At 51.6% G+C, this 16,519-nt stretch overlaps 2 protein-coding genes across 2 annotated transcripts in view; one reads left to right on the top strand and one right to left on the bottom strand.

Moving 5' to 3' along the window:
* The window catches only part of LOC137465857 (aryl hydrocarbon receptor-like), a gene marked incomplete at its 3' end in the record, with an annotated part of 116,268 nt that extends 108,684 nt beyond the window's left edge, over positions 1 to 7,584 (bottom strand). Inside the window, exons 1-2 of the mRNA XM_068177865.1 lie at positions 7,581 to 7,584; positions 6,060 to 6,175 (exon numbers count right to left, since the gene is read on the bottom strand). Coding sequence (XP_068033966.1) covers positions 6,060 to 6,175; positions 7,581 to 7,584 — 120 coding nt within the window. The remainder of the gene's footprint in view (positions 1 to 6,059; positions 6,176 to 7,580) is intronic.
* A 6,306-nt stretch (positions 7,585 to 13,890) lies between these two features.
* Positions 13,891 to 15,757, top strand: LOC137465859 (uncharacterized). The gene is made up of 4 exons (XM_068177866.1): positions 13,891 to 14,260; positions 14,539 to 14,603; positions 14,718 to 15,150; positions 15,726 to 15,757. Exons 1-4 carry the CDS (start codon positions 14,143 to 14,145, stop codon positions 15,755 to 15,757), a joined length of 648 nt encoding a protein of 215 aa, XP_068033967.1. The 5' UTR covers positions 13,891 to 14,142.
* The last annotated feature ends 762 nt before the right edge of the window (positions 15,758 to 16,519 follow it).

Here is a 16,519-nt window from a genome sequence, read left to right on the forward strand (position 1 = left end):
ATAATGACTGAACAAATCAGCTGGCCCTGCTTCCTCACTGGATGTGCAGCACTGGAATACTTGAAAGGATCACCCTTAGGAGCCAATGTTCACATGCTGAATTTGTTATCTACTCTCCTGAAGCAAGAAGAGGGAGAAAAATAATAAAAATCTGTGACCTGTTAACTCTTTGAAGTAGTGAGGTATTTGTGAATCACAGCTTTCCAGACACAAAGGATTTGCTCAGAAGGGCTGAAAAATAATGTCTTGCAACTTGAAGTGTTCCAGAAGCTGGTATGAGGCAGTAAGACCTGCCTGCTTTTTTTTTTTTCCCTGTATTTTTGAGATGTTTGAAAAAATGCCTTAAGCTCTGTTCATGTTACTTGTGGCAACCTGCCGAGGCAGTTAAAGAGATAAGAGAACATGGTAAAACATAGTGAAAAAAAAAGGACTGAATATGTTTTGCTTAAATGACCGTAGTTTTACAATTCAAATTAGGAATTTTTTTCTGTATTCTGGTTGGGATATCTTTGTGTTCTGTATTAGAGTGTCTACAGCGATTTCCTCAGGAGGGTCAGGACACATCAGTGCTCCTGATGTCCAGGCTGCAGCTTTGGATGAAGACAAGACCTCAGTCATTTCCTCAACCTTTTGTTTTTCTTTCTGTTTTTTTTTTTTTTTTGGACAGAAGTTATGCAATTATCAAATCACTTCAGGTAGGCTCCAACCTCTCTGGCCACCCTGGTAGTGGGTCTGCCTTGGGAAGCAGACCCAGAAACTGGATCTATTCCCTCAGGAAATTTCTCCTGGAGTAGTGGCTGCAATCATTGATTTTGCTTGGCCTCATGTTCTTTTTGATCATGTTCCAGCAAATTCAGTTTTTCAAAGTACTTTGTGATGAGTATGACAAAGATATATTCAAATCTGAAGGCAACGTGCAGAAACACAGCTTAGTCTGCTGCAAGGATCTACCATGGATTTAACACAGATGAAAATTACCCCATGTTTCAATATATATCAAATGACAACTATTTTAAATTTGGAATTTCAAGATAATAAATCATCCTTGTAATGTACTCTTGATATTCTACCGTGGTTGAAATACTCCATCACTGATTTTTGCACTGCTTCTGTGCAAATGTGGGTTTAAGGCACTCTGAGTAGGCCCCAGTGTAGCTGTCAGAGCTATCACCCAATGAGCCCGAACACAGAATCATTCCTGCTGAAGATTAGCTGAGAAGTCAAAGAAAACAGCCAATTTCCTACCCTACATGTAAGAGTTTCTTGTTTGATCTGTATGTGCATCTGAATCAAACTCAGAAGTGTTGAAGAGTTTGTTTGCTCAAGATAAAAGCGCTTTAGATGCTACACACAGAGCAAAGCCCATGACAGATTTTGGGGAAAGAGAAATGTATGAATCGAAGAGGTCAGAGGGTTTATTTGGGATCATACATAGACACAAGCACTTCATTCACTCAGGAAGAGATTAAACAGCTGAAAGATTTCTCTAATTCTTTTGGATTTATTGATGGTTTTCTCAAAATAGCCATAAAACAAGTACAACCCATGGTTTTTGTGCAGAAGTGTCAGGCTCTGAAATTCTATTCCACAACCACCCCTCGTGTTCTCTGTCCTTGGGATAGGACATGAACAACCCAGAAACCATCAGCAATATGGAGCAGATTTGATGTTTTAAAGCTCAAAATCACTCTATTACCTACAAGAATATACTTGAAGAGATTTTACTCAGAAACTGTGAATAAAATTGGCTCTGCAATTATTGAATGTTCTCCTAAAATTTCATTCTCGTTTTATCCACTCATATTTCTGGCACCCACCCCCCACTGCTCAGGCTCAAAAGCTACTTCTGATTTGTTGGCCTTTAACTTTAGTGTGGCAAATATTTCTCCCTAAGCTCTGAATAAAAACATTTTTTCCCCTAAATGTTGATCATATGAAGATACAAAAATAGATACAACCAATATCCAGCTAGCAGGAATAAAATACCACATCACAAAGAACCTGGGCTTGTCCCCCACTGCTGCTGTACCCTTACTTTTCTAGTCCCAGCTCTCCTGTACTCACAACGCACCAGGTCCATCCCCTGCATATCAAGGACCTGGACCAATCCCATTAAATTTATAGCACAGAATCATGGAATTGAGTTGGAAGAGACCTTAAAGCCCATCCTATTCTACCCCCTGCTATGGGCAGGGACACTTCCACTGTCCCAGGCTGCTCCAAGCCCCATCCAGCCTGGCCTTGGGCACTTCCAGGGATCCAGGGGCGGCCACAGCTGCTCTGGGCACCCTGTGCCAGGGCCTGCCCACCCTCACAGCCAGGAATTCTTGCCCAATATCCCATCCATCCCTGCCCTCTGGCAGTGGAAGCCATTCCCTGTGTCCTGTCCCTCCAAGCCCCTGTCCCCAGTCCCTCTCCAGCTCTTCTGGAGTCCCTTTAGCCCCTGGAAGAGGCTCTGAGGTTTCCCTGGAGCCTTCTCCTCTCCAGGTGAGCACCCCCAGCTCTGCCAGCCTGGCTCCAGAGGGGCTCCAGCCCTGGGATCATCCTGGAGCCTCCTCTGGGCTCTCTCCAGCAGCCCCAGCTCCTTCCTGTGCTGGGCCCCAGGGCTGGGGCAGCTCTGCAGGTGGGGTCTTACCTGAGGGGCAGAGGGCAGAACCCCCTGCCCTGCTGCCCATGCTGGGGATCAGAGCCCAGGCCACTGGGCCGGGGCACGCCGAGCTCCTCAACCATCAATAGCCAAGTCCTTCCCCAGGAGGGCTCTCCATCCATTCTCCAGCCAGCCCGTGTTTATGCTGGGATCGGCCAAGCCCAGATGCAGGACTTTGCACTTGGCATCTCCTGTTTCTTCTTTGGAGCTCCCCGAGGCTCTGCTGGGGACTCTTGAGGCGTTTTCCATGCGTGTCTGAGCAGAGCCATAACTATCTACAAAGGGAATCTTGGGGAGAGCATTGGGAGTAGCCATGACCACACTGCTGGGCTGTGGTGACATTCATCACTCCGGGCAGGAATCACAGAATATCCTGAGCTGGAAAGACCATTGAGTCCAGCCCCTGTCCCTGCACAGACCCCAAACAATCCCACCCTGGCCATCCCTGGCAGCACTGTCCCAACGCTCCTGGAGCTCCGGCAGCCTTGGGGCTGTGCCCATTCCCTGGGGAACCTGGGCAGTGCCCAGCACCCTCTGGGGGAAGAACCTTTTAAAATCCAACCTAACCCTCCTCTGGCACAGGTCCAGCTGTGCCCTGGCTCCTGTTGCTGGTCACCAGAGGGAAGAGCCCAGTGCCTCTCAGAGCTGTGACTGCACTTCCACGGTGACCCAGCAGCACCTTCCTTGCACTCCTCAATCCCAAGAGCTTTCCCCATTCCTGGGGCCGAAAACTCCCCAGCCCCTGCGGGCTGTGCTCACAGTCTCCATCCCCTGCCCGAGGCCGCCCAGGCTGCGCTGGGCCAGCCCCAGTCACCGCAGAAATGGAAATGCGCGGGGCCGGGGCCGGTGGGAGTGGGGCCGGTTTGAACATTCGGCTGGTTTGAGCTTTCGGCCGGTTGGTACGTTTAGCTGGTTTGAACATTCGGCCGGTTTGAACGTTCAGCCGGTTTGAACGTTCAGCCAGTTTGAACATTCAGCCGGTTTGAACATTCGGCTGGTTTGAAGGTTTAGCCGGTTTGAGTGTTCGGCTGGTTTGAACGTTCGGCCAGTTTGAACATTCTGCCGGTTTGAACGTTCGGCCAGTTTGAACATTCGGCCAGTTTGAACGTTCGGCCGGTTTGAACGTTCAGCCGGTTTGAGCGTTCGGCCGGTTTGAGCGTTTGGCCGCTGCTTCCCCCCACCCTGGCTGCAACCCGCAGCCCCCGAGGTGACGGGACAGGGAGGGCTGCCAGGGACACTGGTGTGTGCCCCGGTCCAGGGCACGGCCGGTGGCACGGCCGGGGGCCGGGGCTGACCGCCAGGAAGGGCCCTGGGGCGGGCCCAGTGGATGCGTCTCGGCCGGCTCTGGAGCATGTTCATTGCTGGAATGTGCCAGGAAAGGTCCCGCTCAACCGGGCAGTGAAGGGCGCGGAAGCTACAAGCGCTGCTCTGTGCGGTGCTGCTTCCTGAAAAACAGTCCTGACTGCTTTTTGGTTCTGTTACTTGCAACTATCGCTCTACTTGCTGTTTTCCCTCCTTTCTCCCCTCTCTTCTTAGTAAAAGAGCCTTCTAATTCTAAGGAATATCAAGTTAGGAACGCGGTATCACGCAAACGCCTTGAGGTGTTTTATACAAATTGGGTGCAATGAATATATTTATTGTATGGTTGGCTACTCTGTTTCAAATCTAAACAAGCACATTCTTGTAGATTACACTGAGAACCTGTTATTTACAAAGAATCTGTCTTAGGTTTGTGTTTATTTCAACATAACACATCTAGTTTCACTTCCTGTATGTTCCAAGCACATCTTCGCGTGGCCTAAGATGAAGAGAGACTGATGTAAAACAGTATTTGACCTTTTCTACATCAATGGCATTAATTTTGCAGGCTACTTTGTGTGCTTTCAAAATGAGCAGTGAGGATGAAATAAAGGAAAAACTGGATGCAGAATTAGATTGCTATGTCGTGGTTATGAAGCCCTATGTCCTTAACCTGCAGAACAGTTCAGGTACAGATGGTAAAATGTGCATTTAAACACTAATAACAAAGTCCTAGGGACCGACAATTATTATGCCTAGTTGTATCACTTAATCTAACCAGGCACTTCATCTCTGACATTACAAGGTACAGTTTTGATGGGGGTTTTTACAACTTCTAAAGTTGGATGTTTTAGGTGCCTACTGCAATTGTTTGACCTTACCTGTCTTGTTTTCATGATGTAAATGTGCTTTTGCACATTTACTATACATTAACATCTGTTTTACATGTCGGCGAACCCAATGGGGAGAATGATGATGTCTGACTTATTTCAGAAGGCTGAATGATTTCTTTATTATAATTATGCTATGATACATTAAGATACCATATAAAAGAGGATACTAAAAACTACATGCTACTTTCTCTAACTATCCTATGTAACTAACTCACAACTCGTGACCCTGTTCGCCAGAGTCCAGACACAGGCGGATCTGATTGGCCATCAGGCCCAAACAATCCACCATGATCCAACCAAGCATTTGCTCTAGGTAAACAATTCTCCAAACACATTCCACAAGAGAAAAACAAGGAGCAGAAACAGAAATTGTTTTCTCTTTCATTTCTTTCTGTGCACCTTTATAAAAATCCTGAGAGAGAGAGAAATGTGCTTGCCACAGTGTTCCTCAGTTGATGTGCCCAGATGCTTGTTCAGCAGTCAGCCTTTCCATGTGACCTTCCAGCTCACATTTATAGATGGCAGCCCAAAGCAGCAGCATTGTGGGAGGCTGATTCACCAGGCCCTCGTGCTCTGAGCTTCACTGTCAGCTGTTTCATGAGACATACGTGGCCTTTCTACAAAGCATAGCTCTCATTTCCCACTGGTTTTGTCCACCACTGTTGTCCAACATCCAACTGCTCTTCTCTTCTCCCCCAAAACCTACAAACTGAAGCTGGGCTTTTCCCATCCTAGGCAGGCTGTGGACTCATCCCTACGGAGCTCACACAATGGCCCAGGTAAGGCAAGGAGTTCCTGGGGGATGTTTTGTCCCACAGCTCTCAACATTCTCCTCTTGGCCTTTGCTAAAGATAATGAACCAACCCAGCACCTTGGGAACTACTCAGGGATCAATCCTTACACCACTCAGGGATCAATCCTTACACCACCATGTGACATCCCTGAACCTCTTGGTTGGGATGGAGCTTGTGTCCATGAGATGTAACATAATCAAAGGGGCAGCAAATTGCTGTGGGATGAGAGGGAATGGTGGGAATGGGGGTCTGGACCCATCCCAGCCAGGCAGTGCCACTGGTCTCTGTCCCCAGGAACTCCCTGCCTGCAGGAATCACAGTGAAGCAGCTCTGGACAAGGCAGGGTCTCCTCCCGCTCCACAGATGTGACCACAAGCTCCAGAGCAGCTTGAGGAGACCCCAAATGACCAAGCCACAGCACCATACCTGGAGCAGCAGCTCCCCCTCAGGAAACAGCTCCCTCTCACCCTGCGGCTCCGTCCATCTCTCCCCTCCTGGGGGTCTGGGCTGATCCACGCAGTTGCCAATGTTTGGAGTTGTAGCTGCAAGTGAGAAGGCAAGAAATCAGTGTGGAAGAGGTAAGGCAGGAGCCTCCCACTCCTCCTTCCGACCCCAGGGCTGCTCATGCAGCTACTGGATGCCGTGGACCCAGCGCAGCCTGGAGGAAGGTGTGACCAGCAGTGGGAACTGGCACAGAGCCCACTTACAGAGCCATGCCCAGCTTGCCCGAGGCTTCCTCCAAGAGATTCTTTCCCCTGCTTGACCTCATTTCTGGGAAACCTCACTCCTGCCAGGGTGTGAGGCAGAGATGCAAAGGACAGAGTGGGGCTGAGTGCTTCTGTGCTGCCCAGGCTGGAGAACACCACCCAACACAGCCAGGAGGCTTCTGGTTAGAGCCTGGCAGAGCTGGATTTGGCTTCAAGCCACCCCACTGGGGTGTTCTGTCTGCTCTGCTGCCCTTCGGGGTTAGAGAATGACAGAAACAAACCTTCCCAAAGCACCTCAGATGCCATCAAAGCACCCATACTTTTCTCCCTTCCACCTTTGGCTGCCTGGAAGCAGATCAAGAGCTGGCAGCCATGGTACTCCCAGTGACACCTGAGAGCTCTCGGCTCCCAGGACTTGCTGCCATGACCTCCCTAGGCTGATTCAGGAGCTGCCTCATGCTTCAGCACTGGACGCCTTCAAGGCAACACCCCTGGGTGCAGCCAGCTTGAAACCTCCTGCTGCCCTGCTCGTGGGACCTCAAGCATCACAGGACTCCCACAGAACCAGTTGTTCAGGGAACAGGAATGAGGACAGGGGCTCCCAGGCAAATCTCCAGCATGATCCTTTATCTGCTGATTATCATTGAAAAAACTCAATCCAAGCTCAGCTGTCAGCAAAAGGATGATTTTCAAGACATGTTTTTGTGCCAGCTCACACAAAAAGAAGGAAAATCACAGAAAAGCTCAAAGCAGCTCCTGTGTAGGAGCCACCCCACCTCTGCCACCACCACCAGCAGCTCGTGCAGCTCCCTGAGGTCCAGCTGAGCTCACACACCCCATGTAATTCACATCCCAGCAGAGAGCACTGCCTGCCCCATCTCAGCCCTGGGTGTCAGATGCTGCTGGATCCAAAGGGAAAAGATCCTCTGAAAGCTGGATATGAGGAAGAACCTCAAACCATCCCAAGTCTGACCGTACATTCATTTAATTTTCTCCATGGCAGAAGCTCTCACGTCACCACTGAAATGATTTTAAGGTTTGTTGGGTTTCTTCCCTGGTAACACCAAGTTCAAAACCAAATTTGGAATCTAAAGAAGTTTCACGTGCATCTGGTGATCTGGGACATTTTGCTTTGCAGCAAACCTGATGGATTGGCATGTTTGAATTCAAAACTAATTTGGAATCAAAGCATCCCTGGGATGCATTTACACCCGGAGCCCAAGTGCCAAGAAGCACCCACCCATGGAGGCTTTCATCAACCAGGGCATGGATACAGCAGGGTTAGGGTAACTAGCTGCAGGTCTTGCACAAGGCGACACAAGTAGCAGTGGAGAGGGTGCTCTGGAGCAGAGTCAGCTTCCGTCTCCATCGCTGGCAGAGCTGGGATACTTCTTGCTCCCTCAAACCTTCAGCACTCCTTGGAGATGCTCAGGCAGCATCTCCACCTTATCCATCAGCCATGGCTTCTGCTCTTTTCCATCCTGTGCTGTCAGACCAGCCTGCTCAGGGGAGGTGAGACCTCTGGGAAAGGCTGGGAAAGATGAGATTCAACAGAATCTTTGCTTGGAGACACCAAGCAAAAAGCCTCCTCACATGATTGCCGAGTGATCCTCAAGGAAAAAAATCCCATCTGGACCACAAGGCTTCAATTTGCACTTCATGGAGTGTAATAGTTTCAAAATGAAACACCGATTCTCATTTAAAATTTTATTTCTTTTGAAGGGTTGACTCCTCTCTAAAGCACTGAAATGAGGCAGGCTGGCGGGATTTCAAAAAGAAGCAAGTTCTTCCAAAATAAAGCTCCAAAAGGGCACAGAACTTTTTGAGAGCATGCACATCCTGAGAGCATCTGGTCTCCAGCTCTCTCCCAGCATCCATCAGCAGTATCTGCAGGGAAAGCTGGGGAGAGCTGCTGTGGCTTTCAGAATCCAGCAGGAAATACCCATTTTGTGCTTTCCAGCAAAATTTCTTCACCTCTCCCACTGATCTTAGCAAGGGGCTTTTGATCTCCCACCAAAGGTGCTCACTTCCCCTTCTCTCAAACACAGAGCAGTCCATTTCTGCAGAGCTGAGCTCAAAAATCCTCCAGAATCTGTCTCCCATGGGACACACCTGACCTGGGGAGAAGGTCTGGAGCAGGGAGAGAGGGGAGGAAACTCAAAGAGATGTTGTCTGCCACCGAAGTACCGGTGGTGTGGAGCAGCTGGTGGCCATATCCAGCCCAGTCCTCACCATCCGCAGCCAGGGGCCATGTTGTTCCTGTGGCTCTGCTCCTCCAAACAGGTCTCTGAACTCATCCCCTCTCAAACTGCCAAGAACCATCGGGATTGGGAGCAATCCCAAGAGAAACCCAAGCACTTCCAGGTAGAGGACTCCAGGCCCATGCAACCACCAAGGGTACAGAGGCTATTCCCAGTCACTGTTTAACTTGGAAGGGAAACCCCAACATTTTTAACCATATCCCAGCTCGTTTACAACACAGGAAACCTCATGGGAGGGAGGGGTCACTCCTGAAACATCCCCTTTGCTTAAAACAAGATGGGGAGATGCCACCCTCTGGAATCCCACCCGGAGCTATGGATCCCTCAGCCTGCTGAAGCCAGGTCTCCAAGGGGCCAATGGCTAAGATTGGAAACAGTGGCTGGCAGGAGGAGGAGACCCCCGCTGGCTGGCTGCCAGGCAGGACAAAGCAGGTGACGAGCTGTATTAAAAGCTGGCTAATTCATCCCATTTAACACACTCCTTCTAATGGAGCAGTTCAGACTCCCACACAAAGCAGCTGAGACCACGAATTAATGGGATTAAAGGAAACAGGCCCAACATGTATCCAATCTATAATATACCCACAACAACAAAAGTAACTGGGTAATAGGACAACTCACTTTTGCTGTTTGTGCCCAGTGTTTTCAATCTCCTGCAGTGCATCTTGGACAATTAATGGGAATTAACATGTGGATGTGGTGCTCAGGGACATGGCTTAGTGATGGGCTTTACAGTGCTGGGTGAATGGTTGGACTTGATGATTGTAGAGGTCTTTTCCAAGCTTAATGATTCTGTAATTCTATGAAAAAGACCATGGCAAAAGCCATCTGCATTACCAGGTAAGTCCCAGGCATCTGCTGGAGCAGTGTGGTGATCACTTACATTTTCAAAGTGCTGGGACAGGCTGTGTGTAATTTTTAAGAGAGTAGGGGAAAATCCAGCTCTGTCCTGAACCAGCCAGAGCACTGCAGGTTTCCTGCTGCTGGTGTGATCCCCGAAGACTGCAAGGCTTTCACTCAGCCAGGGAAGATGCCAGACAGGATCAGTAGAGCTTCCAGCATCAATGAATCAGGATGTGCCCCATACATCCCCAGGAGCACCCCCCTATGGATTCTTGCCTCTGCAAGGAGGTTCCTAAGCCCTGCAATGGAGGAAAAAATTCCAGCAGGAGAAAGAAGGGAAATGGAGCATCTAATCTCTTCACTTTTTTGCCCATCACATTCCCAAAGAAAAGCATGGCAAGGCAGCCATGGAGGCTAAAACACATCCCCTGCCTCTGGCATAGATTTGGCACTGAAAATAAAAGGTCATTGGTAACAACCCCAGAGACAGATCTTCTCTCTCAGACTGGGTTACACTGGGAGGAGTTGACAAACCTCATGCATGGCAAACCCTTCTCTTCAAACAGGCTCTAGAGGTGCTTGGCATCCAAAACCCAGAAGCTCCCAGCTCTTCAAGTAACATCAAGCCAGGCACAACCATTTTTGTCTTGGACCCAATCCCAAACCCTGTCAAATTAGCACTAACCTTTGCCTCAGCTGTTTAACAAAGGCACGGTGCCAAGCAGAGCAGGCTCATGCCATCCAAGTGAAACAGACAAATGCCAAACTCACAAATTATAAAGTACTTGGAAAAGTTACTCAGCGTTTTCCAAGGCGCGCAGAGATGCCCTGGGGACCACTGGTATCCCCAAGTCCAAAAGTGAAGGAATATAGAAATGTAAAAGACACTTTCCAAAGCTGAGAATGGCTGGGAAATTTCTACACCTTCTCCTGAGAAAGCTAGAAAGTTAAGAACAAAGTGAATACATTGATATTTATCATAAGGAACAAGAAAGAACAAGAACGTATTGATAGCTCAAGATGTGCAAAGTCCTAGATATATGCTTTGCAAAGATAGAAAATGTTTCCATCTTAAAGAAGGAATTATTGTGTATTGTTTGAGGTTCATAGAAGTCCTTTTGTTAATGTTAAACCCACGTGGGTCCTTTTCTAATTGCTTAGAATATAATGACTTTACACCTTTTCTTTTATGCTATTGGTTCAAAGAATGGGTATAAAAAGGCTTTGCATGGGCTGCCATCTTGTCTGTGATCTGTGTTTGCATGGGTGTTGTCATTTTCCTGTGCCTCTTGCTTTTTGCTTGTATGATGCAGACAGATAATAAATCAGAAGTCTGCAAGCAGTCAGGGTCCCGTCCCGTTTGTGAAACACGCACGGATCTGGCAGAAAGAGGCAGCGAGCAGCCCGTGTTTGTAGAAGGCCTGGGGCTGCACGTCTGAGCCTCCACCTGGAAACACACTTGGGGGAATACGAGCTAGAGCTGGAGTGCCTGTCCTGAAAGGACCTGAAGTCTTTCAGCCTTGCCAGCGTTTCTTGAGGGTGTGTTGGTGTTCCCCAGAAAAGCTGCACGTTTGGGGAAACGCCTTTGGAGGAAAGGGGCTTGCTTCTCAAGGAAAGTGCTTCCCAGGGAGCTCCCAGTGAGGTAGGTGCGAGTATCCCCCTTTGGCTCTCTGTGCTCCTTTCAGTCCTTGAAGGCCCATTGCACTTGGCAGAGGGGCAGGAAGAAGGCTGTGAAGAGCAGGTTTGGCATCCACCTGGACCTGCCGAGACCAAGCCAAGCACCTGCAGCAGGATGTGTTACCCCCCTTTGGACAGAGGTGTGAGCAGAACCATCTCTGTCCCGCTGTGAGCCCCAAAGCTCTCTGTGGGAGCTGTGAATGTAAAGACCTTTACACACACCCTTTTCACATCTTCCCTGTCTGCTGTTGTCCCAGATCGAAAAAAGCAAGATGTATTCTATTTGCCATCTGTATGGCAGTTGTCTTGTGTGAAGTGGGCAGTTGTTCCTTATCTCTTCCACAATCAATCCTCCCTCCGGAAAGACATCTGCTGATAGTGGGCCACTGCAAGACTGAAAAGAACTGTAACATGCCATTGTGAGATGCTCCGCCCAGAGGGAGGAGCCAAGCATCCCTACCTGCATGTATAGTCTTGAACTTCTGGCCCAGGAGCACAGCTATTTCTGCGCTGGATTTTCCCAGAGGAACAGCTGCCTCTTCCACTGCCTCTTCAGAGGAAGACTGCACCCTTTTCCACAAGATCACTTCTCCAACAGAACCACACCTGACACTCCGGGAGGACTGCAGCCACAATTCCAATTGGACTGCTACCAACACCCTGTCCACCAGGGTGTCAGGTTGTATTCTGACTCTGTCTGTGTTGTTTTAGTTCACTGCATTGTTTATTTTATCTGTTATTTTCTTCCCTAATAAAGAACTGGTATTCCTGCTCCCATATTTTTGCCTGGGAGTCCCCCTTAATTTCAAACTTAGAGCAATTCAGAGGGAAGAGGTCTACATTTTTCCATTTCAGGGGAGGTTCCTGCCTTCCTTAGCAGACACCTGTCTTTCCAAACCAAGACAGCTGGGTTTCAACTCTTGGCAATATGCATTTGCCTCCTGCTTGGAGGGAGCTGCTGTGGCCCAGGGCCAGCACAGAGCTGGGCTGGGTGGGCCAGGCAGCGTGGAGAGTCTTGGCTGATCTTGGTGCGTGCCTGGCCTCAGAAAGGCTTGGAAGGTTTGCCTCCCAAAGTGTCCTGCTCATTGGCTCTCCCTGTGCATCTTGGAGAGCACAAGGTGGGCATTTCTGGCAGCTGGGCATCAGCAGGCCTTACAATGGGGGCGTGTTGTGGAGCGAGCCCAGCTGAGGTACCCTGAGAGGAGCCCAGTGCTCCTTGCTCCTCTCTGCTGACACGGGAGCGTCTGTCTGCTTTCGGGATGGCCCTGGCTGCGTGAGGGGTGCTACGTGGACACGAGACAGCCGGTCCTGTCCCGCTGGGTCCCAGCAGTGCCTCGCAGCAGTCCTGCATCCACGTCAGGATGCTGGCCAAGAGAGGCCCTGGCAGCTGAGGCAGCTGATTTTAAGCTTGTGCAGATACACACAGGGGATGGCCAACAGTGTTCCCTCAGGGTACAGCAGTCCTGAGGGGCCTCCCCAGAGCTGCCTGATGCCGCCCACTCCCTGTGGCACCAGTTGCTTTCCTGTGGAATGTTCTACCTGCCCCAAGAGCACAGAGGGAGCTGGAAAAAGAGCTTGCCAGGCTGCTCTCAATCCTTTACCAGCAGCCCTGGCTGAGTGGAGAAGTCCGAGCTGAGCGCAGATGTGCCAATGGAAAAGCCGTGCACAGGAAGGCTCGGTGGGAAGGATGAGCCAAGATCCATAGGCCTGGCAGCCTGAGCTTGCTGCCAGGGAAGGCCTCGGAGCAGATCCTCCGGAGTGCCATCCCACGGCACATGCAGGGAACCAGGGGGTCTGCTGGATGGTGGGAAAGCTTTGAGGAGGGACGGGGACAGCTGGGGGTCCTGGCGGGCTGTTGAGGGCTTCTCTGCGGGTGTTTGCGGGGGGTTGGTGTTGGGGAGCGTGTTGGGGAAGGAGTTGTCTGGAAGGTGAGAGGTCTAGGCTGGAAACTGAGTCAGCTTGAAGGCAGCATTTGTGGTTTAGCACAGCTTTGCTTATGGAGGGCGGAAGGAATATCTGTGACTATTTCCCTTCATGGTCCTGATTCTCCTGCAGGGAACAAGATGGGAGAACTGTACTTTATTGGCCACTTAGGTATCTGACTTTCATTCCTTGAGAGCTTTTATTCCTTAAGAGAATGATGATATTATCATCCCTTCTTTGAAAACCATTTGCACACCAAAGAATGGTCTTGTTTTTGCCTCCGTGTAGTGTTATGTTTTGCAAAGTGACTTTCAATGGAATGTGTTACGGCAAATGAGTTGCTGCTTTTAGATGGGAACAAACTTCCAAATCATTCACATTCCCCAGCAATGGCTATTAATTTGAGAAGTTTGCAGATTTTGGAACTACTCCAGTGGCCCAATGAGAAGTAAAGCCTTCCTGAATTGAGGATTCTTAAGTGGCCTGATCCCGCAGAGCAGGGCAGGGTTTGCTGATGGTTTGAGCTGCTCCTAAAGATCCTGTTGGGCTGTCTCAGACACCTGGGGCCAGGGATTCCTTCCCAACTGGGCCACTTTGGGTGGGCTGGGGGCGGCCCCAGGGCAGGTGGCAGTGTGTGCAAGGGCCCTTTGTGACACGCTGCAGCATGGTCACCATGGCATGGAACAGGACAGGGTGTCCAAGGGCCCTCCCTTTGTGACACGTGGGGACATAGGAGCTGGCGGTGACAAGAGCACGCCACAGTGCTCGGAGCACACATCAGGATAGGACAGAACCGAGCAGTGCTGTGAGGAGCCCCCGCACAGTGCACTCGTTCGTGTCTGACACAGAAAATTTCCAAGGCGTTATTCCTGCAGCTGACCTCGCGGCCAGACTGTGGGACTTGGTGACCGGAATCACTTACGAGGAGTCTCCTGTCATTGTGGCAGGAGCCCTCCAGACCAGAGTGCAGGACTTGCTGTCCTGCAGCCTTGCTGAGGCTCCTCTGTCTCAGGTGCCTTCAAGGCACAACTGCAATTGTTGACTTGGATATATCCTGAGGCATCTCTCTAGAAGGTGCCTTCAAGGCTAGAGGGTGGAATGGCGGGCAGATTTCTCAGGCTGTGCAAAGTGTTCAGGGGGGAAGAAAAGGAAGGCCCTGGAGCTGCCCCAGCACAACAGCCTGAAGAGCCAGAGCAGATCCAAACACTGCAGGATGGTGAGTGGCAGAGTGGGGCTATAGGGCTGATGCCTGCAGCCAGCTTGACCTCATCCCATCCCATCCCATCCCATCCCATCCCATCCCATCCCATCCCATCCCCTGGGGACATGCCCATGGACAGGACGGAAGTGGGGCCGGGCAGACACCCTGCAGTGGCCGTGCTCCATCCCCTGGGGCATCCCGGGACTGTCCCTGCTTGGGGAGCGCGGGGCTGGGCTGTGTTCTCCGGCCTCTCCCGCAGCCCCTCAGCTCTGGCTGCGCTCGCTCTTTGCCAGGTGCAGCCCTGGACCGGACACAAGAGCAGGAACCCAGCCGTGGCCGCTTCCGCAGAAGCCTGAAGGTACCAGCAGCCATCCCCACCTGGGCTGGGCCTGCTGTCACTGCTCAGCCGAGCACCACGCTTGCAGCACTCCATGGAACACTCCGAGCTTCCCTGTCCTTTGTTCTCCTGCAGATGTTCCGGAAGTTCCTGCGCATTCGGCGGAGAAAGACCGGCAGCACAGCAGCTGAGGGCCCAGCCAAGCCTGACTCGGGGCTGACCGAGCTCCAGGCTGAGCCTGATGTCAGCCCGGATTCGGCTGAGCGCTCAGAAGACTCTGACGCCTCAGCGACTGAAACCTGGGCAAAGGCTCTTCTCATGTTAATGACTGAGGATGTGGCCATCACAAACAGGGACAATGAAGAGACTCAGGGCATCACAAATACTGACACCACGCCTGCTCCCGCTATGATTCATGCTCCCACTATGGATTTCTTCGAGGAGAGTGATGTTCCTTCTCAGCAGCAGGTAAGCAGCCTGGGGCCAGGCCTGGAGGCCTCCCAGGACTGTGTGTCCCCTCAAGCCATGGTAACCGGGCCCACTCAGCCTTTGAGGCCAGCACAGTGTGGTGGGAAGGGAAGCACTTCTTGCGGGAAGCTGGAGAAGTTGCTCCCTTGGACAGTGCTCCAAGTCTTCCCCATGCCCCCTCCAGGTGCCAGCCAAGGTGAAGAACATCCACCAGAGGCTGGTGTCCCACGTCTCTGTGGATGCCAGGCTGCAAATTGACCTTGTGAGGCTGGCTGAAGAACACCCTGCTGACGTGGTGCTGACCCTCCTGCGCTGTGCCCCAACGTGTGACAGGTACAGGGCCCACGAGCCTGGAGAGCTCAGGGCTCAGCAGCCTTTAGGGCCCGTGGCCCTGCACAGCCTGTCCCATGGGGTCTGACAGACAGGCAGAGAGGCCCAGGACCCTCGGGCCCCTCTGTTTCCTGAGCCTGCTGCCACTGCTCCTTCCCTGCCCTTCAGGGCTCCAGGGCTCTGTCACCTGGGCCCCCACAGCTGCACAGGGCATGGTGCTGTGACTGACATGGCCCTGACACAGAGCTCTGATCCCACAGAGCTGCTGCAGTGCTGTGGAGAGCCATAGGCTCATCGGGACCAGCAGTGGAGAAAGTGCTGCCAACACTGCTCCGTGTGATGGAGGACTGGCCTCTGACCAGAAAGTGCACCTCTGATGGGGACAACGAGGACATTTTTGCCCTGGCTGTGAGTTTCTGGAACTGGCCTTTGCTCACCCCCAGGTCGCCTCTCCAGCAGCTCTCCATCCTCTCCACGCCTCAGGCGCTGGGCTGAAACCTGGGCTCGGGGCAGGCTCAGGGGGCACCAGGCCTTCTGCTCCCCTGCGTCTGCCCATGGGCCCTGCTCCATGGACACCTCGGCACTGAGCCCTGCCTTGGGCTGCTTCTCTTGCAGGCAACTCTGGTGATCTGGGTGATTGTGCCTGAGTGCAACAGGGCGGTGATCCCTTATTCTGGGCGACTGTTTGTGGCACTGCTCTTCCATGTTGTCTTCACCACACAGCAGATGCCACCAGAGGAAGTTGATAACTTCTGGAGAGCATGCCGGGAGGAACACCGCCTTCCCAGCAAGCCCAACAGGTCCCAGTCCTCCTGTCCTTCCCGTGCCCTTGTGGCTAGCGCCAGTGCTCCCAGTGTGACCTGGGCTTTTCTCTGCACACAGGTTTGCAGTGCAGGCCATGAAGGCTCTGCTCGGCCGACTGCGGTGTGACAATGTGGTGGAGGCTATGGAGCGCAAGCGTGGCTGGGACATGCTGCTGTGTGCTGACACCCAGCACGATGCCGTGGGTCTGCTGGCCAGGTGAGACCCCCTTCTCCCCACTGCCCCCAGCATTTGTGCCCTGTGCCCCACACAGTCCCTGTGGTCCTGGGCCAGAGGGGCTCGTCACCAAAGGACGGCCAAGAAGAATGGAAAAGGCT

This window comes from Anomalospiza imberbis, unplaced genomic scaffold (genome assembly GCF_031753505.1).
Source record: "Anomalospiza imberbis isolate Cuckoo-Finch-1a 21T00152 unplaced genomic scaffold, ASM3175350v1 scaffold_115, whole genome shotgun sequence".
In the NCBI taxonomy this organism is placed as follows: Eukaryota; Metazoa; Chordata; class Aves; order Passeriformes; family Viduidae; genus Anomalospiza; species Anomalospiza imberbis.